The following is a 21,019-nucleotide window of genomic DNA, read 5'->3' on the forward strand; positions in this document are numbered from 1 at the left end:
TGTTTAAAAGATAAAAAAAGTATATTTTTAAATTATAATATATACAAATTATTAATTTTTACCCAAAAATTAAAAAACCCCTGAACAAACACGTTGGACTTAGGATAGATATTTTTTTGGGTAAACTACATATTTAGTCCCTACTTTTTACAACATATTTTAGTTTGGTCCTTAATCTTTTAATTGTGTCAATTTGGTCCCTAATATTTTAATGTCGTGTCAATTTAGTCCATGTTGTTATATCTTAAATGAAAATTGATGACATGCCAAATGGCCAGAATAAAATTTTATTGTATTGTCACATCAATGAAAGCTAATGTTTTATTTTGGCCATTAGATGTGTCATCAATTTTCATCCAAAAATTAATAGTAAGGACTAAATTGACGCAGTACTAAAATGTTAATGACCAAATTGATACAATTAAAATGTTAGGGACCAAATTAAAATATAATATATAGGATAGGGACCAAATACGCAATTTACCTTGTGGGAACACTTCCCGCATTAAGCAGTTTTTGTCCACTTTGGGAAGCCAGTCCCTCACGGTTTTGGCACGAAGGGGTGGGAGCTAAGGATTTTTGCCATGAGGTGATTGACACCTAGGCTCACGCGAGTCCCACATCGCCTAAGTAACCCTGCCACTCATGGTTTATAAACTTCTGGAGCGACCATGAGTGTACCACTACTAAGCACATGTGACTCTCCAAAGCGGACAAAAACTGCTTAATACGGGAAGTGTTCCCACATACCTTATTTTTTTCTACCCATTTAAAAAAATAAAAATAAAATAAAAAAACTCGATATCCAGTTTTTATACAAATTATTTTTGCCAAATGCCGACCAAATATCCAAAATTTCCCTATACGTCATAAATAAACAATTTTAGAAAGGAAAAAAAAAAAGCGCTCAGTGATTCTCTCATTCTCTTTCTTTCTACTTAGACAGACACGCTTTCCGTCTCTCTCACTCTCTCTCTTTCTGATTTTGGACCCCGTGGCTGTGTTAATATTAGGGCTTCCGAGTTCACTCAGCGATTCGCCTACCAAGGTCTGCTTTTTTATTTATTCCCTCTTCGATTTTCATTATTCTCTTTCTTCTTCACCCTAGGGCTTCCACTTTGATTCGGTTTTTCTTCTATTACATGAGTTTGTTTAAATTTCAAAAGCAAAAATTAGGTTAATTTTTATGTTAACTTTTTAGGACTATTTGTCTCTTATTCTTTTTTTATTTCAATAATTTTGTGAAACCTATGCTGTGCCATTTAGATTTAGAGAGAGAGAGAGCTGTAAATTTTGCATAATATGGAATCTGATAGTTCCTCCATATGACTCAGTTTGTGTTGATATCTGAAACTTTTTTTTCTATAAAATAAACTGAAAGTTGTTGTTGCAGCTGAAGAACAATTGTAGATTTTACATACATAGACACACATGCATGTATATTTATATGTATGTGTATGTATATTCATAGCTGCACATACATATTGTGTGTAGACTTAGCATAGACACCCATGTGCAAACTTATAATTATTGATATAAATTCAGTGACATGGAAGGGTTTTCTGATATGGGTTATTTTCATGAACTTGTTGTAGATGTCATACACAAGAGAAGGAAGGTTAGTTTCTTTCCAATGATTTTCCCTCCCATTTTAAGTACATTTTGGTTCTATATACGAGTTATATATATATATAACTCTTTTGTTGTTTGCACCCATTAGGTCTGTATCGCCACGTGACTCTGTTTCGCCTCCTGGGAGACGCCGTCGGTCAAGGTCACGATCATTGTCAAGGTCTAGGAGAAGTCGGTCCAGGTATTCAGTTGTTATGAATTTATCTAGTTCGAGCTTTAGGAGTGCATTCAAATAGACGCATCTTTACACGAATGTTGTATAACATACGATGCTTGCTTTATCAAACATATTATGTTCATATGATAAGTTTAGTGTTTTTGCTCCCAGGAGTCAAGATTCTGTAGATGCATCCAATCCCGGAAATAACTTATATGTAACGGGATTGTCCACAAGGGTTACTAGCAGTGATCTTGAGAAGTACTTTAACAAAGAAGGAAAGGTAAGGTTCTGTTTATGTAATTTTTTTTTTTTTTTTTTTATAGGATAACTTGCCCCTATATGACATGGTTGATTAATAATAACTTACAAAAAAAACACTTACAATGAGCCAAAATTCTCAATTAAAAGTGTCCTATATCCAACTTGATTTTTGAGGCTACATTTTGGGGGTTTTGACTCTACCGTTTTGTTAAACTTGAGATATGTGAATCCTCAATGAACAGGTAAAAGCGCATTCAAAGGCTTAAATTTTGAAATCAATGCAAGGTGCTGGGCTTTTAGAATAACAAGACCCTTCTGTTATTTCGAATAACCTTGTTTTGCCAAATGCAATTTTGTTGCTCATAAGAACTTTAAAGCACTTATAAAAAAAAAAGAACTTTAAAGTTGTCATAAGCCTAAGAGGAGCCCTCATAACAAGATTTTCTAAACACATAAGAGTATGGATATTGATTAGTTGATATGTTATGTATGTGGATAGAAAAAGAAAAAGAAGAGAAGATCGAGATGAAGAGGTTATCACCATGTTATGAAGATGCACATGACAACTGCTGGAGCTAGTCAGTCATCATGTTCCATATCAATGGATCAACTTATTGTTCCTAAAGAAAGAGACCTAGCATTTCTATTCTGATTTGGAATTAAGCTGTTAGTGATGCCATTTTATATCACTAAATTTTATATGTTTCTTCATTTGCCTTTTATCAAACTACTTTGTTTGGAAAAATAACAAATATAAGTTATGGACAAGAAACACCTTGAGTATATCAATGAATAACTCCAAATTCAAGAAGATATCAACTATCTTTTAAATTACATTATTAGAGAACAGTTAAAAAAAGTTTACATTTCAATCTTGATCTCAGGTTTTGGAGTGCCATCTGGTTACAGATCCTCGTACCAGAGAATCCCGTGGCTTTGGTTTTGTCACTATGGAAACTATGGAAGATGCAGAGCGCTGTATCAAGTATTTGAATCGTTCAGTGCTTGAAGGTCGTTTGATCACAGTGGAAAAGGTATCTGCTTGCTCTGAAGGATCAATCACTACTGTTTAGTGAGACTAAATTATTTACATATAATTTTCTTTTGTGAGTTTCTTTTCTTCGGAAATGTTGCCTGATAAGTTGTGGCAGCAGGTCTGGTCTGTGTAGCTCCATCGAATTCACAATCTAAGCTCTTAACAGTTGAACCTACCCCTTCACGACATGAGTTCTGCATCGACATTCAAAACTCATCGAATCAAATTCGACTATTTTGCAGAGGGTTGCATGCCCTTCATTCCTGTTCTTTGTTAGTAACAGTATCTGACCTGGTTGCTTTTTTATCTTCTTTTTTTCTTTTCTTTTTTTTCCAATAAATCTTGAGATACCCTAGAGACATGATGAACAAATCAGAGTGCACCAAATTGTTAGTCTTATATTGATTGATCCTTTGGAGGTGGATGTCCCATCTTGCTTATAAAGGTGATAAAAAAAAAATCTCAGCCTTCTGTATGTAGCTAAGTTGTCCCATAATGGCAAGGATAGCAGAACTCTTAAAAATGAGTATGAGAATGTACATTGCAGTTACCATGTGTTTGCGCAGGTTATCATTGTTGTTTTAAAGGGAAATTCCCATTTGTCTTCTTGAAATTTCAAACAATTTTAAACTGCAGTGTTAGAAAGCACTATGGTCTATAACTCTTCTCATTTTAACTGTTGACTTGTTTATCTACCATGATGGTATTTCGCTATTGTGTACAAATGCAGGCAAAACGGAAGCGTGGCAGGACACCAACTCCAGGAAGGTATCATGGATTGAGAGATAATAGGCGAGGTACATTCTGGAATAACTCTTGCATTTGTCTGGAGGATGCTTGCTATTTTGCACTCAAATTTTTTGTAAACTGAGCTTGCACACTGCACACTGTATATACTGAGGAAAACTTGGCTAATCAGATCTTTAACTATCATACTTGACCTACAAAATGTAGCTGGCCTTTCTGTATGATTTGTCAGCTTATTGTGCTTTGCTCCCCAGGCTGAAACATCTCCAATTTTGGTGGACCATATGGAGGCCTATGTTAGAAAGCAGAGCATGCACCATTGCACACTTGGACATTTCTGATTACATTGGTTTTTTATCATTAGGTCTAGCAATCAAATGAATTTCTGAAGCTGTCGGTCACCTAGGGTATCTTATCATGGTCCAGCCCCACCCAAATCAGTTGGTTTTTGGAGGGAATGAACTATTCAAAAATGACCCAGATCCTCAGCATTGAGTTATTTACTTTATCCTGATCAAGTCTTAAGATTGAGTTTCACAGCAATGACATTTGTCCTCCCGGTCGTTTGATTATGCACATCTTCCCCTACCATGCTCTTTGCTTTTTAGTTGGCATGGAAGTACTAACTAGGCCCACATATCAAGCTAATTAGATTTTAATATTTTTTATATTCTCTATTTTCCAGTGATGCTAAGTGTAATTCCTGGACTAATCCTGTATCTATGTTTATTTGTATTTATTGGGGCCAAAAGGTGCAGGACAGGGTCGTAGGCGTTCTCGAAGCTACTCACCTCGCCGATGGCAAGACAGGGATCCTTATTCAAGGGATCGGCGAGGAAGATCACGCTCTCCATATGGTAGGAGGACAGATGATTATGATTCACATAGGAGGCGTAGAGAGCGCTCCTTGTCAGCTGGTGGTAGTGGCTACGCCAGGTAGAGCAAATCAAACCAATCCCCTGCATTTGCTCAGTCATTAACCCAGTGTTCGCTTTTCTTGTTAAGTGTGGGACTGTAAACTGTCTTTTCAATTAAACTTCCTGGATGCTTTGTATCATGTTGTACCTTACAAGTGGTTCTATCATACTTTCTATCATTTGCTTGTTCCATTTTAATCGCTGATTGTAATAGATTCTTCCCCAATTTGTGACTGAAATTATAGGTAAACACACATGATCCTATACGCTTTACCAGTAATAGGGCCAAGAAAAAGTCATTATTGTTAAAGAGCAACACTAGCGAAACAATGTGATTGGAGCGGGTCCACTATTGGCACTGCCTTTTTTCTTTTTTAGGGAAACGCAACTTTAATTATACTCAACACGCAATAAGTCGTGTCAATAATTATGAAGATACTAGTAGTATTATACTCTTTTTTTGACTGAAAAAAAAAAAGGGGTTTATGATGCGGACTCACTGATCTCACGCGCCCTTAGTTTTAAACAAATTCAGGACTTACTAATTGTTAAAGGAACTTTGATGACAACTTAGAAGCAGCCTCTGTAGTATAAGTCCCTAGACTGTGTACCCGATTTTCATCCGAATATTAGTTTCTCCTTTGGAGCATTTGAAGTACTAGTACTTTGGAAGTTAGAACATCTACCTGGGATTTGCTTCCTTTTCCATTGGATCAACTAAAAAATCAAGTGTATTGGGGGGGGACCTGTTAGTCTCTGACTCAATTGGACGGTAGCACAGCACACTGTTTCTGTATCGAATTATAAGGCAACTAAACTTTCTGTGTTTTTTCTATTGGCTCTCTTCGTCTCTCTCTGGGGACACACCCAGTAAAAATTAAAGTAATATTTCAACTGATTCAATGGTTTGAAATTTGAACGTGTTCATTGTTATACAGTACACCAATACCAGTATGTCCTTATTATTCATCAAAAAATAGCAGTTGTCCTTGAAAAATAACTTTAGGTTGATGAGTTGATCAAGGACGCATGCGCATTCAGAGGTCAGGTTTCCTTATATGATGAGTAGAGCATTCTTATCAAGAAAGGCAAATGCTATAACTACTAAAATTTAACATACAAAATGCTATAAATACTAAAAAGCATACTTCATCAATACTCTCAAATCTTATTTATTTTACAATTTAGCGACAGTGGGCTGCTCAAATCTTATTTATTTTACAATTTATCTATAGTGGGCTGCTATTTACTGCTAAATAGCAGCCCACTGTAAGAGCATTCTCATCAATTATCTCAAAAAATTTAGTATTTAGTATCTTAAAAAGTTATTTTATCAATTTTAACAACTTATTTTACAATACACCCAATATCAAAAGTTTTATTTTTTACAATTTCCTTTAAAATAATATAAACTACTCATTAAAATAATAATAAAAACAACTACACAAACCACCTTTTTCACCACAAGCATTAAAATAATAATATTTTTTTTAAGATTGGACCTACAGTGAGCTTTCATCTTTGAAAGCTCACTGTAGCTCAGATTGTATTTTTTTTAACTTTAGCATGTTTGTTGTAACTTGCTTTTTGGTACTTTTTACAAATTTGATGTTAAAATTTAGCATTTATATCATTTAGCATTCTTAATGAGAATGCTTTTATTGTAAAAAAAAATATTTGTTTAATGGTAGTTATTTGAAAATATAAAAAGAAAGAATAAAAAAAGAATATTTAAATGAAGTGGTAAAATAATAGAAGTTTTGATATTTGGTGGATTGTAAAGTGATATGTTAAAATTGATAAAGTAGGATTTTGAAATGTTAAATGCTAAAATATTTAGCATTCTTAATGAGAATGCTCTAATTCTTAATGTATGAATATTTTGAATTTTTTTTTTTTAAGTAAATATATTTAGAAATATTGTGGTTACCTTTCTTTCCGAATGACCCGTGAATATATTTTGTGCAACTTATTTTTTTATAAACAACAATCGAAAATAACAATAAGAGTGTGTTGTTATATAAATATATATATATATATATATATATATAAAATAAGAGTGTTTGAAAAAATGCAAAAAGCTTTTTACTTTTTTGCTTTTTGTGTTAGTTTTTAGCTTTTTGTCATAAATATAACATAAAAGTTATAAAAATTATATTTTTTATAAATGTAATGCAAATAAATTATCAAAAATTACAAATATCCAAACGGATACTAAGTTAAGCTAAAAAAAAAAAATTCATAATTTTTTTAAATAAATTATGATTAATGTACCATAAAACAAATATCGATAATAATCTAAAATGAAATTTGTTGTGCCGATTGTTATGAAAATAAACTCTCAAATAAATATTATATAGGATGGGAGGGTATATTTTTAGACTCCTATGGGTTTGTGCCCCCAGACAAGACGAAAAGGCTTTTCTGATGTTAACCCGTCGGTTCCTTCCGGAAGCCAAGGTAAATTCCTGGCAAGTGCGACACTTCTGTCCATATTTTCGAGGAAGAAGAATATTCAAATCAATGTTTATAACTTAAATTCATCTTGATAACAATGATAATTCTAATAAGAGTTTTACTAACTAAAATATGCTCTTTTGGTATATGTTAAGTAACTATTTTAAGAAATTTTTTGTGGGGAAATAAAAAAAAAAAAAAAGGTAATTATTGGGTTCGGAGTACCATAAATATGTATTTTTTATTTTCATATAACTGCGGGTCTTACTAATTAAATTTATTGTGAAACTAACAATTCATGTGAGGAGAAGAGTGCGCATTTATAACACTCTCAAAGTATTCAATAATTTTCTATAAAAAATAATTAATTTTTTTGATAATTTTTTCAATTTTTCATAAAAAAAATTTTAAAATTGATGATAAATGTGTGCTCTCAACCTGACCCTTTTAATAAAATGACTTTTTTTTTTTATCACAACAATAAGTTTCAAATAAAATAGTAGCTAGTACTTATAAGGGTCTGTTTGGTACATATGTTCAAACATATATTTTTAGGTTTTGAACAATATTATATATATTTTCACACATTTTTATCCATATATATTTCAAATTTAAACACAGTATCAAACAGGCCTAAATAAAACATATCTATTAAATCGTAGTACTGCACCTACCTTTCAATCAGAACAAGTGTCCGTGACTCCGTGTCCCCTCTAGCAAAACAGCTAGATTTTCCACATCCTCATGGACATGCCAAGCCACTGCTGACCACTTTTTGTTTCCCTCTCTTCTTTCATGAGCAACACTACTGCTTTGAAATAATAGGGGTATGATCTTTAGGCAAGTTCGTTTCATGTAAAGAACCAGCCCTTTCGAGCCTAATTTTGTTTGCTAGCTATTACTTGGCTTGATATAGCTAATTCAAGAATAGTTCATCTCAATCACAATTTTAAGCCTAGGGGGCATTTGTTTTGACATAAAATAGCCATAAAACTTTAAGAACATACCCAATTTTATAACATACTTAGTTGTTTGGTAATATTGTTCTAGTTCGTTGTTTGTATTTTTTATAAATACATGTGGGTGAAAAAGTGTATGAAAATATGTGTAATGTTGTTTAAAAATTGAAAAGTGTTGCTTAAACTACTATACCAAACAGTCCCTAATTTGTAAAACTTCATTCATGAGCTCTCTCTCTCTCTCTCTCTCTCTCTCTCCATATGTGTGTTGTGTAATGATAGACTTAGATTATAATTGTAGTGGTTGGACGTTATATTTTATAGTATTTTCCTTGAGTTATGCTTTTTTTTTTTTTTTGAGGAACTTTCCTTGAGTTATGCTGGTGCCACATAAAATGGCACAACTTGTGCTACAACTCGCCTACATGGCGAGTTGTGAGTGGTAGAAGGGTGTCTCCATTTGAACTCACCATCACCCCTCTATCACTCACAACTCACCACATGGCGAGTTGTAGCACAAGTCGTGTCATTTTATGTGCCATTAGCATAACTCATTTTCCCTACCAACCATACTGTCAGTTTGTTTGCTAAAATTTTCTAGCTTTTAACTTTTTGTCTCAACTTTTTAAAAATAATAATAATAATAATAACAACAAATCTAGTAAACAAACTATTAGAAATTACAGAATACTCAAAACTATTATATTCCAAATATATAATCAAACATCTTAAAATAAATTATTTTCTTGAAAATAGTTTATATTGAAACAAACACAGTTTATTTATTAATTATTCATTGAATTTTGTGTATACATGTGTGTGTATGAATCATTCACTTTTTTTATTATTAACTAGCCTGTAACCCCATGTATATGCATGGATAAGTTTTAAAAATATACATTAAGATGCATAATAAAATTCTTACATATAATTTAAATATTATTGATAGTCATTCATTCTTCTTCTTTTTAACTCTTTAAAAAGTTTTGTAAGAATATTATTAGGTAAAAAATGTAAATTGCCAATTTTTTAATTTTTTTTTTTTTTATGTTCATTAATTCTAAACTCTTTAATTTTTGTACGCAATAACTCACTTGGATGGATATTTATGATATGGTCCCACAATTGACTCAAAAATTAAGAAATAAAACTCTCTCTAAAAATAAATAACTTAGGACATATGGTGCAAATTTGAATTCAATTATAGAATCTAATTGGATTTTCTCTAAGTTTTGCTAGTTAATATATGTATAGACGTAGGTATCCATAATTCTTTGATTTTTTTTTTTTTCAACACCTAAATACTCAATTACACATTATTTATTATTTTAGTATTACATTTCATAATAAAATTGCCTACAAACCCATGGATTTAAAACATATTCAAGTTTGACCTATTGATAAAAATGAGTTTACATTTCCATTTATGATCTAAGTACCCTTTTTTTCAAGCCCAACTCAAGCTAATTATATTTATCATAAGCCATCCTCTTATTGTCATGTTATATCTGTGTTACAGTAATTTATGTACAAACTACAGAGTACGATGGATAAGATTTCAGTCCTTGGTCCCTTTTAATCATGGTGATTTCATAATATAAGAACAAAATCTATGCCTAATTTATTTAAATGTTGTCACAAAATTATAGGTCAATGATGGGTTTCAGTTAACTCAACTGGTAAAATCTTTCATAGTTGTATAAGATAGTATTTGGGATTCAATCGCCTATACCAAAAAATTAATTAATGTCTTAGTCTGATGATAAAGTCAAAAGCGAACGCCACTCTTAAAAAAAAAAAAAAAAAAAAACTAAAGGTCAATGCAGCACAATTATCATGTGGCTTTATTGACTTTTAAAAGATCATTAGATCACAAAATCGAATCTAAAGTATGACACCGCCCCTAAGTATAAATGTTATCCATAAATGCAAAACTTGTGCAAAATCCAATTGTCGGTAATGTAAAATAAGAGAACTCAAACAGACCCCGTAATACATAAATAAAAACAAACAAATAAAACTGTATACTATATCCAAAAAAAATAAAAATAAATAAATAAAATAAATAGGGCAAAGCTTTTACCATGGGACAAAACTGTATACTATTATATGGAAGAAGCTCCATCAAAAAGCCAAAAAACAGGGAGAAAGGAAAGTAGAAAGTCACCCCAAAAATTAAAAAAAAAAAAAAAAACAACGAATAGGAGCCATGTGGGGGCCCAGTCCCTTTGAAATCCCTAAAAATTGTGATTTTAAGAAGTGCGCTCCAGCTGCATGGGCCGGATTTCAAATCAAATTTCAAATTTACGCAATTTCCTTTTCTTTGCTTTGCTTCTTCTTTCTTCCATATATGCTGCGAAACAAACAGTTTCTTTTTTTTTTTTTAATTTTTCATTTGTTTATTTGTACAACAACAACAACAACACTCTTGCTCGGATAAGATCCGACAGCTGTGTCCCTGACACGTGTACGTCACCCTCCCTTTCTCTTTTTTAAGTAACCGGTCATTAGCAAGTCACCGGCTTGGCTAATATGGTAGCTGTCTCTTGGAGCTCGATAGTTGTAAATGACAACCATGCCCTCCTGCTCTGTGCCCAAATGTTGTAAATAAAAGCTTCTGTTTGGTTGCAATGATGGGAAACTTGATTAGAAATAAATCTAGGAAGTGCTAATTTGGGGGATAACGAGAACACCATCTATGTCTTGAGCATTCACATAATTAAGCTGCAACACACACACCAAAAAAAAAAAAAAGACTATTTTTTCACACCAATTTGAGTTGGTAAATTTTTATGGATTTTTAATGAGATCTATTATTGATATTACTTTTTTATTTACTATTAACAAATAACAATCTGTCATATCAATAAATATCAAATTTTTTGTGTCTATAGAATTTCTATTTGCCAAATTCAATCTGTGGGGTCAGAGAATTTGTGATCCCGGTCCACTTTACATTAGGGCCCAAGGCCCGTGTCGAAGAGAGACGTTGCCGAGGACATACAATGAAAGTCCAAATGGCTTAGAGATATAGCCGAGGACGATCATGTCCTCGGCATCCCAAAACCTAGAAGGAAGGAACAGCACGCCATCAAAGGTAGCCCTCAAAGCACTCCCAGAAGAAAGGGCGAGTACAGCAGGACGCGCACGGGGGTACAGTGTAGAAGCAGTTCAAGGAAAAGCTGTCACCTTCGCATTAAAGGCGCCAACAAACGTCCTGGCCGCATTAATGGGAAAAGGACCCCTGAACAGTGTGGCGACAAAGAACAAGGGAAAGGCTGTCATTACTGCAATTAAGTACTCTGCGCCTGATAAAGCCATGTTTTTCAGTTTTTACAACCGCCCCCAACCACTTTGGGTATGGGCTGATGGGACAAGTATCAGCCCTATAAAACTGAACCTACACGTGGACATTCGAGAAAGGGGAAAAGCTAGTATAAAAGGAGGAGGAAGTAGTCCAGAAAGGGGACTGGGACCAAGGCCAAGAACCGGAGCCACCCAGGCCATGCTGAGGAGAATGTCTTCTTGGATAATCACAGCTCACCTCTGTGCGATAATTCTGAACACCATGACTAACGGTTGTCCGTTCACCAAGGCCTAGCCTTTTAGCTCACTCTTTACAAATTTATTACTTGGGCCTTTAACGTTTGAACCCAATACCAATTTGGGATTGTTACAAAACAAGACCCTACACAATCTATTTGCCAAATTTTATGTCATTTTAACAAACTAAAATTCATACAAACTTATATCACGCACAATATTTATGTCATTAACCAGACCTTTGAAAGAAAAAAAAATGGGCAAAATGAAAAAGTATCATTTACCCTCCAACTTAGATGGAAAAATGGCAACATGGCTAGTTAGAGCTATTCAGCACAAACAAACAAAAAAAAGAAAAAGAAAAAAAAAAAAAAGAGGTCTTTAGAGCATCTTCAACAAACTTTATAGTAAACCCACAAAATGTTACTCCAATAGACTCTCTAAACGACAAATTTTTTTTTTCAATGAACAGTAACTCTATTGATTTGAAGACCTACTGTTCATTAGCAAAATAATTAACTGGAATAAAAAATTCAACACAGCCGATTACATTATTCAACTTTTACTCAACCTTCACAACGGCTACAGACACAACTAAGTCCAAATCCTTTCTATCTCAAATTTACCCAACCTTCACAACGACTGCAAACACAACTAAGTCCAAATCCTTTTTATTTCAAACATCTCTAAACTCAAGCACAATCAAAATAAAAACACAAAAACACAATCTTAAAACTAATCAAATCATTAAATAAATAAATAAAAGACAAAGAAGCTGATCTAGTCCAATCCGAGCTGCATGCACAAAATCTCAACAAGTCAACGCTCTAAAATTATTTTGGTGGGTATGGCAAATTTGTAATATCAGTATAAGAGCATAGAGCCTTGGCAGAAGATGATGCAACCACTCAAGAAGAAAGGGAAGGATCTCTCTCTCTCTCTCTCTCTCTCTCTCTTATGAGAATTTAACAAATGAATGGTTCAGGAAGTAAATGATAAATTTTTATTTTAAAACATGTGGTGTAAGTAGAAAATGAATGATCGAGAATGTAACACTGAAGTTAAAACGTGTGGTGCACTGGTGTGGCCTTTGAATGAAGTTTTTTATTTTATTAAAAATTAATGATAAGTATTTTTTAAGGAAAATTAATTATAGGTTAATGAATAAAAATAATAGATTCATTCCAAATTACATAGATTTGATAAAAACATATAATTTTTAAAGGGTTTGCACAAGACTAAAATAAATTTGGTAAATGCGAACAAAAAAATCATGCATGTGTGAACATTAAAATTAAACCACTAACAAAAAAGATGCTTGAAAATTTTCCTGTTAGGAAATTAAAAAAATGTACTTATAAATGAACAAATGAAGATTAAAAAAATAATATTAAAATAAGATAAATGTTAGAATTGTGTGGTTAAATAGTTAAATTTACCATATTTCAATAATTTAAACTTTTGAGACAATTGGTAATTTAATATGATATCAGAGTATGCGATCCTGAGTTCGATTCTTGCCTTTTCCACTCTACCTCTCATTTAAAATTCCACGTGTTGGGTCTCACCTATTAAAAGGTATAGTTTCGGCCCACACGTGAGGGAGAGTGTCGATAATTTAACAATAAAGAAATGATAGAGAATTAGAAACTGTATTTAAAAAAGTAAATAGAGTAGATAAAGTAAAAACTAAAAGTAACCCCATAAAATATTTAAAAAAACAAAAACAAAAAATAGCTGTTTATTTTCTAAACAATACAAATTTTTTTTTTAAAAAAAAAGTTAATTTAACAATAAAGAAATAATAGAGAATCAGAAAGTGTATTTAAAAAAGTAAGGTTGTGTTTGGGAACAAATTTTAAAGTCAGATTATTTTATTATCTAACTTATTTTTGCTACTATTTATGAGTTTCACTGCACTTTTTGGTATTTTCATGGGTCATACTATATTATTTCAACTAACTTTTATCTTTATTTACAGTACTTTCAGCAAAAAAATTTCAATTTCAGCTAAATAAGTTGTTCCCAAATTGTGAAACCATGAATAGTAATAAAAATAAGTTGAATAGTAAAATAAGTTAACTTTTTAAGCTAGAGCCAAACGCACATTAAGGGTGTGTTTGGATATCGCTTATTTTACTAAAAACTAAAAATACTGTAGTAAAATAATTTTTAAATGTGTAAATAGTACTGGGACCCAGTTTTAATTTTTTTAAAATAAAATACTTGTGGGTCTCATGAAACATGCATGAGACCCATTAATAGTGTATAATCACGTGAAACACTCTTTTCAAAAAAGAAAAAAACCAAAACGTAAACGCTAGCTGCTGTATCCAAATGGGTACTAAGTAGGTAAAGTAAAAACTAAACCCATAAAAAAATAAAAATAAAAAAGGAGAAAGTTTCTTCTGAGTTGCAAACTGAGTTGCAGAGAACTCTCTCTCCAAACCGTGAGGTGTCAAAAGGAGAAAATGACACCTGGTCCACTCACTAAAATTCAAATTCAAGTGAACTCCATTAACCCAAACATTTAGCACTCTCCCGTTATATTTTTTTTATTAAAGGCCAGGTGTCATTTTCTCCTTTTGACACCTCACGATATGGAGAGAGTTCCTGCAACTCAGTTTGCAGAGAAACTTTCTCCAATAAAAAACTGTTTAATTTCTAAACAAAACAAAATAATAACAAAAAAAAAAAAAAAAAAAGTTATCAGAGATGCTTTTGAGCCCGCTTAACCTGCGATATCACGGGAAAACAAACTATTTTAATAAAAATGTAAAGGGAATGGCTAAAATCTTGATAAACATACTTTTTCCTTTATCGACTTTGCCAAACAAGCAAAAACGCTAAACGGAAGTACCGGAGAGTTTAAGATAGTGCTGTCGGGACAAAACGGATAATTTGTTACAATTGACGTTAGTCACGTTACGTTACATGGCTTTAGTGAGTTGAAAGGGACAATCATGAATCATCTCCAACTGTAGAATCAATAATTGATTGTAAATAAATGTCGTGCAACAATAATAATAAATAATTGCGCCCCCTTTATAATGTTACTTTAATCCATTTTTTCTTTTTCTTTTTCTTTTTTTATTTATTTAGAAATACTTTTTGTTTGCATAATTTTTTTAATAATCATTAAATTAAGGGAGAAATGTACTTTTCGGTTTTCCTCTTTATGATTAGGCTGGTTTATAATTTCCCTATATATTTTAAATCAATTAATTTTTTTTCATTTTTATGAATAACAAAAAAATTTTAAAATTTTCCCCTATATTTAGGAAATGAGCAAAAAATTCAAATTTGCTATATTCTAAGTTAAAACTTAAATCGAACTAAATCTTTTCAAGAAATTTTTAGTCATATGCTACAAGGAAATAAGTAAAAAAGTTGAGGATGGTATTTATAATCATTGTAATTCTGTTAAATTTAATTGTAAAAGTAACAAACTAGGGGTATTTGCTAATTTCCTAAACATATAACGGAAAATTGGTTGGTTTAAAAAATAAAGAGAAGAATTGTGAACCATCCCAAATATATAAGGAGAAAGTACTTTTTTCTCTGAACAAAAAAAAAAAAAAATCACAAAATTAATAATTTGTACCACCCATATGCCGGTAAGTTTGATAACAGTCATACCACCCAGCCATAAGACCATTGCGGGGTGAACCTGTTTAATCTCCTTGTCTCTAAAATCTTGAGTCATAGTGTGACTTTCCTCTTGATATTCTCAGTAAGCACTAACTTCCTCATTGTTAGTGGGATCCCTCCGTAGTTGTGAAGTCTTCAAAATAATTCATAATAACTTTTTTGATAAACTAATTCATAATAACTTGGTATGCTTTCTGCTTCATTCTTTTATCTCCTTTTCAGCCATCTCAATATGGCTGCTGATCTACATCTCTTTGTTTTTGTTGGATCAAAATCATTCTCTTTGTGGGTTTCAGTCAATGATTATTTAAGGTGTACCAAAATGTTATCATGGTACGTGCCCATAATATTAAAGTTGAAAAGAAGTAAAACATCAAAAGGAGGAGAATTAAAGAGAACAGAATCTTGCTGAGTTATTTTTATTTTTTTATTTTATATATATATATATATACAAGATATAAATTCTACCCTAACCTAATTTAAGTGTATATGTGTGCGAAACTCCCTTCTAGAGACTTGAACCCCAACCCTTGCCCCCCCAGACTCTATAAGCATTTATACTTGTAGAATGACCATCACACCAAGGGTGTGCGGTAGTAAATCTTGCTGAGATTTAATCCATCTTCTAACTCGTTTATCAGGCTATCAGCACACTTGTTGGCTTCCTTAAAGCATTGCTTACCTGTAATTTGGGAATCCTGCTTAAAACAAATCCATGCAATCATTTACCAAGAAATGCACATTGGAGTTAGTACATGAAAGGCCTAAAACCAAATACACTACAAATCCCTCTTACATTAGAGAGAGAAATTCTTTAGGGATGACTTTAAAATGTTGGTTAGGAGTTTTGACGGGCTATAAACAAGTCAAACTAAGCTAATTATTCAAAATTCATGTTTATTTATTTTATTTTATTTTAAACACGAGAAGCTCGTCATCAAAAAATATTACATGTTCAAGCTAGAGCTTGTTTACGAATTACTTTATTAACTCATTATTTTCTAATATATAGTAAAACTATGACTAATTTTTCTTATACCTTCATAAATCTATTTATTTCTATTACAAATGAAGTGTTTGTATTATCAGTAAAATAAAATTCATAATTTAATATCATATGAACCTATTTATATATGTATACAAATAATTTCAAATTTGTATAAGTATAATTTTAGACAAGTATACATATAAAAATATAATATTGTATATAATTAAATTGAGTCTAGTGTTTATGAGCTTGTTTATGACCACATTATTATGTTTGAGTTTGAGCTTTGCTTGTTTGCATATTTGCTAAACAAACAAATATAAACGAGTTTTTTCTCGAGTCAAGCTTGAGTTGGTCATAAACAACTTGGTTCACAATCACTTGAGACATGGGAATCTACTTTATCAACCCCTTAGTATTGTTTTACACTTCTCTTCTTTCTTTCTTTCTTTCTTTATTTTATATATATATCTATATATATATTTTTTATGTTGGATAACTAGGGGTGTTATGAAGAAACATAACCAAAAATAAAAAAGAAAAAAGGATGAAGCACCATCTCCAACCAAAGGAGACAAAACACAATGGAGGAGAGGATGAAACACCATTTTCAAATGTTTGATCGGAGAGTTCAAACAACAATTTTCAATATTTAAATATTGAAAGCTATGGGGCCCAACAAAAATATACATGTTTGATAGGAGATTTTAGTGAAGAGTATTTGAATCACAATTCTCAATTTAAGTGTTTAAACATTGTATTTTGAGAACACTTAAATAGGAAATTTCAGTTTTCAAGTAACAATTTTGAATAACATTATTGTAATCATTTTGAAAATCAGGGACCCAGATGATGTTGACAACACATAAAATGAACTTTTTTTCTTCTTAAAAACACATTTTCATACCAAACATTTAATTGCTTTTTCTTACTTTTGAAAATACGTTATTAGAAACATGGTACCAAATACATTTTTTGCATTATGAGTACTTTAAACATATGTTTTTACAATACTTTTTGAACCATAGTTTTCATATCATTTTGATAACCAATTTCTAAACCCTCTTATCAAATAGGTCTCCATTTGTTGTTTACTACTATATCAAATATTTCGTTCACATTAGAGCAGTCTTGACTTCCATTTATTCAGACAAAGTGTTGGAGCATTTTAATATTAATTAATTAAAATGAATTTATATTACAACATAAATGGAAAGATATGAGAGTTAATATGGAAGATGAGAAGTTAGTAAAAATGTTTTGTAGGTTCATGTTTTGCAGTCCAAACCCAAGATGTATGAGATCTTGGACCTGTGAGTCTGGTACAATAAATTTGTAGAGAGTGGGTCGAAGAGTTAGGCCTTGGTGCATGAGTAACAGTTGATATGGTGTTCATAACAGCCCAACAAAGATGAACTGAGTTTATCAAAGAAGGTTTGTCCTCGGCACAATCCGAGGAACTTTTTCTAGTATGCGTTGAGTAGTAGGGGTTCCAGCGTCCCTCAGATATAGTTCTTAAACCCATTATCTACAAATTTATTGTATTGAGTTAGTTGGGCTTGAGACCACTCATCCAACAGAAGAAGTGCTAGAACCCAGTCCCTACAGGGGGTATCTTATAATCGGCGATGAATTTTTCCATCGCCTCTTCGGTCTCAACCAACTTTTTTAATTTACCCATCCCTAGAAGCGGCTAAAAAGACTCAGGGAAGGACGATGGAGAGAGAGAGGCGAAAGAAAAAAGGAAAAGGAGAAGACAGTAGCAATTTGCATGATTTAGGAAACCTCTGTAACTTAATACTGAAGGAAGAAGAAGAACACTAAATTCCTCGGACGAAGCGCCCGATGACAAAGTTTCATGCTTTAGTCCATATTCTTGTTATTCAATCCATACATAACCGTGTTTAGTTGTTGTAATCCAGACTAAGACCTAGTTCTTAAACCCATTATCTACAAATTTATTGTATTAGGTTAGTTAGGCTTGAGACCACTCATCCAACAGAAGAAGTGCTCGAACCCAGTCCCTACATGTTTAATCCCACGTTGAAAATGAGAAAAATTATTATTATTTTTTTAATTGTGGTGATTAATAGGCTAATATATATTGATTAAGATATTAAGTTAAATACGTGCCCAAAGAAGAGGTGAAGGATAAATTTTCAAAATTCACATCTAATAAAAAAATACAAAAGGAGTTTGAATTTGGAAAAAAACCTTTTTCCCATTTATTCCATGTATAGTCCAGTTTTAGTATTAGTGATGAAGTCTAGTAAAAGAGAAGTATGATCCCAATAATTTGGGTGAGATGTCGATTTTTTAATTTTTAATTTTTATAAGTTTTTACATTAAAAGTTATGTCAGTTTAATAACTTTAATCATAATTAAAAGGCAATGATAGAGAAAGCAGTAAAATAAAATAGATAAAGAAAGATATCAGTGAAGAAGCTCCCCTGACATGTCTTTTTCTTACTTCTTTTAGTTAAAAAAAAAAACAAAAACAAAGGAACAAAGAAGAAAGACAATAGCAGTAAAAATTAAATAACAATCCAGACATCAAATTCAATTCAATTGTAGCAGTATGGAGAGTGGTACTACAAAATCAATTTAGCTGTGATAACGGGTCCCACAGGATCCGCGCATCATTAGCCGCTCCCCAAAAACGACAAGCAGCCGAATACGCTTCCAACTTACTCAGCTGTAGCCGATCAAGCTGACCCATCCAGCCAGCCCAAACCCCAAAACAATCAAAGTTATGGAAACTGTTGATTCATGTGTAAATGTGGTATTTACACTAATCATAATTTAATTTAATAGATTATAAAATATCATGGAATACAAATTCTTTTTTTATAGTTGCTATTTGGCTGTATTTGTTCTTAAATTGTGGGTTTAGCTTACATGTCATCTTGTGATTAGCTTTTTGTTTTGAAAATTTGACAAAAATATAGTTATATATAAAAAGGATAAATTACAAATTACACCTCCTAAAATTTGAGGGTGTAAAATTCAATCATCCTCAAATTTTAAATTTTGGATTTTACTCCCTGACCTATGGGGATGTTTGGATTTTACACCATAACGTTTTAAAATTTGGATTTTACCCTCTATATCTTAGTGGTGATTGGATTTTACTCCCTAAAATGTGAGAGTATTTGGATTTTACACCCTACGTTTTAAAATTTGGATTTTACCCTCTATATCTTAGTGGTGATTGGATTTTACTCCCTAAAATGTGAGAGTATTTGGATTTTACACCCTACAATTTCAGAATTTTTGGGTGTAAAATTCAAACACTCCTTAACTTTGAGGGGTAAAATCTACAGTTTGAAATTTCAGGGTGTAAAATCTAAATACCCCAAATTTCAAGGGTAATATCCAAAATTTGAAATTTTAGGATATAAAATCTAAAAACTCCAAAACTTTAGGGGTGCAATTTGTAATTTACCATATAAAAAAATAAACTTAAAAAATGTATATTAAGTATTTGTTTGAGAACAGCTTATCTAATTTTTTGCAAAAAACTTTTTGCTAAAAGTGTGCTAAAGTATACTTGTATTTTGAAAAAATAAAAATTAAGTGAAAAATTGCAAGAAAAAGTGATATTTTAAAAAACTGTACATAAAAACTAAAAACAAGTTTAAGGCTGATGCCAAACTCAAGTTATTAACCAATAAAATAATTTAACAAAAAAGTTAACATCAAATACTTGTCTTACCTGATACTTGATAGTAATAATCGTGTCATAGAAAAATCAGTATAAATTTAAATATGTAAAACTAAAGTATGGTTTTAAAAGTATTTTCAATTAAGCATCTTCTCAAAAATAGAAGAAGAAAGAAAGCAGGTATTTGATGGGTTTTTGTTAATAGTTTTTAAATTTTTTTTTATACACACGTTAATGTAGAATTTCAATCAAATAATTTATTATAAAACCGGAGTCACTTTTAGTTTATTTTATATTTTTTATTATCAATTTTGGTTATTTTTCAGTATAGATAAATACTTTTTTAAAGGGGTAAAATATTATTTTGTTCCCTAAACTTTAATAAAAGTTTTTTTTTTATTCCCTAAACTTTAAAAAGTTATTTTTTTCATCTCTAAATTTTGTAAAAGTTTTTTCAAAGGTTTAGAGACAACAATAGGGATGAAAAAATGAACTTTTTTCAATAGTTTATGGATAAAAAACAAACTTTTAGTAAAGTTTGAGGACATAAATAAAATATTGTTAATAATTTAGGAATGAAATATGAATTTTTTAATAGTTTAAGGATAAAAAATGAACTTCTTAAATTTAAAGATGAAAAACAAGTTTGAGGACATAAATAAAATATTGTTAATAATTTAGGAATGAAATATGAACTTTTTAATAGTTTAAGGACAAAAAATGAACTTCTTAAATTTAAAAATGAAAAATAAACTTTTAGTAAAATTTAGGTACCAAAATAGTACTTTACCATTTTTTAAATTCCTTTAATAAGTGTATGATAAATTGATAACACGCATTAATAAAAGTCTTATGTGATATTAGACAATTATTATTTTTTTAATTACATTGAACAATGAGTACAATAAACACATTTTACAAGTTTACAACAACGTGCAATTTCCCATTCAAATATTATTATTATATTTATATTTTTTTTGGTAGAGTATTATATTTATATATAT

The 21,019-nt window shown here is 31.3% G+C and overlaps 1 protein-coding gene across 1 annotated transcript; it reads left to right on the plus strand.

The window, feature by feature from the left end:
- Positions 1-907: 907 nt before the first annotated feature.
- Positions 908-4,992, plus strand: LOC115971630 (serine/arginine-rich splicing factor SR45a-like). The gene is made up of 7 exons (XM_031091630.1): positions 908-1,048; positions 1,596-1,618; positions 1,721-1,813; positions 1,961-2,072; positions 2,938-3,087; positions 3,820-3,886; positions 4,589-4,992. The coding sequence occupies exons 2-7, from the start codon at positions 1,596-1,598 to the stop codon at positions 4,774-4,776; spliced, it is 633 nt and encodes a 210-aa protein (XP_030947490.1). The 5' UTR covers positions 908-1,048; the 3' UTR covers positions 4,777-4,992.
- The last annotated feature ends 16,027 nt before the right edge of the window (positions 4,993-21,019 follow it).

This window comes from Quercus lobata, chromosome 12 (genome assembly GCF_001633185.2).
Source record: "Quercus lobata isolate SW786 chromosome 12, ValleyOak3.0 Primary Assembly, whole genome shotgun sequence".
Lineage (NCBI taxonomy): Eukaryota > Viridiplantae > Streptophyta > Magnoliopsida > Fagales > Fagaceae > Quercus > Quercus lobata.

Excerpts from the sequence above, each read along its gene's own strand:
- LOC115971630 (XM_031091630.1), top strand. The coding sequence starts at position 1,596 with ATGTCATACACAAGAGAAGGAAG. Across the intron at positions 1,619-1,720 it reads TCATACACAAGAGAAGGAAG|GTCTGTATCGCCACGTGACT; the intron begins GTTAGTTTCTTT and ends TGCACCCATTAG. Across the intron at positions 3,088-3,819 it reads GTTTGATCACAGTGGAAAAG|GCAAAACGGAAGCGTGGCAG; the intron begins GTATCTGCTTGC and ends GTACAAATGCAG.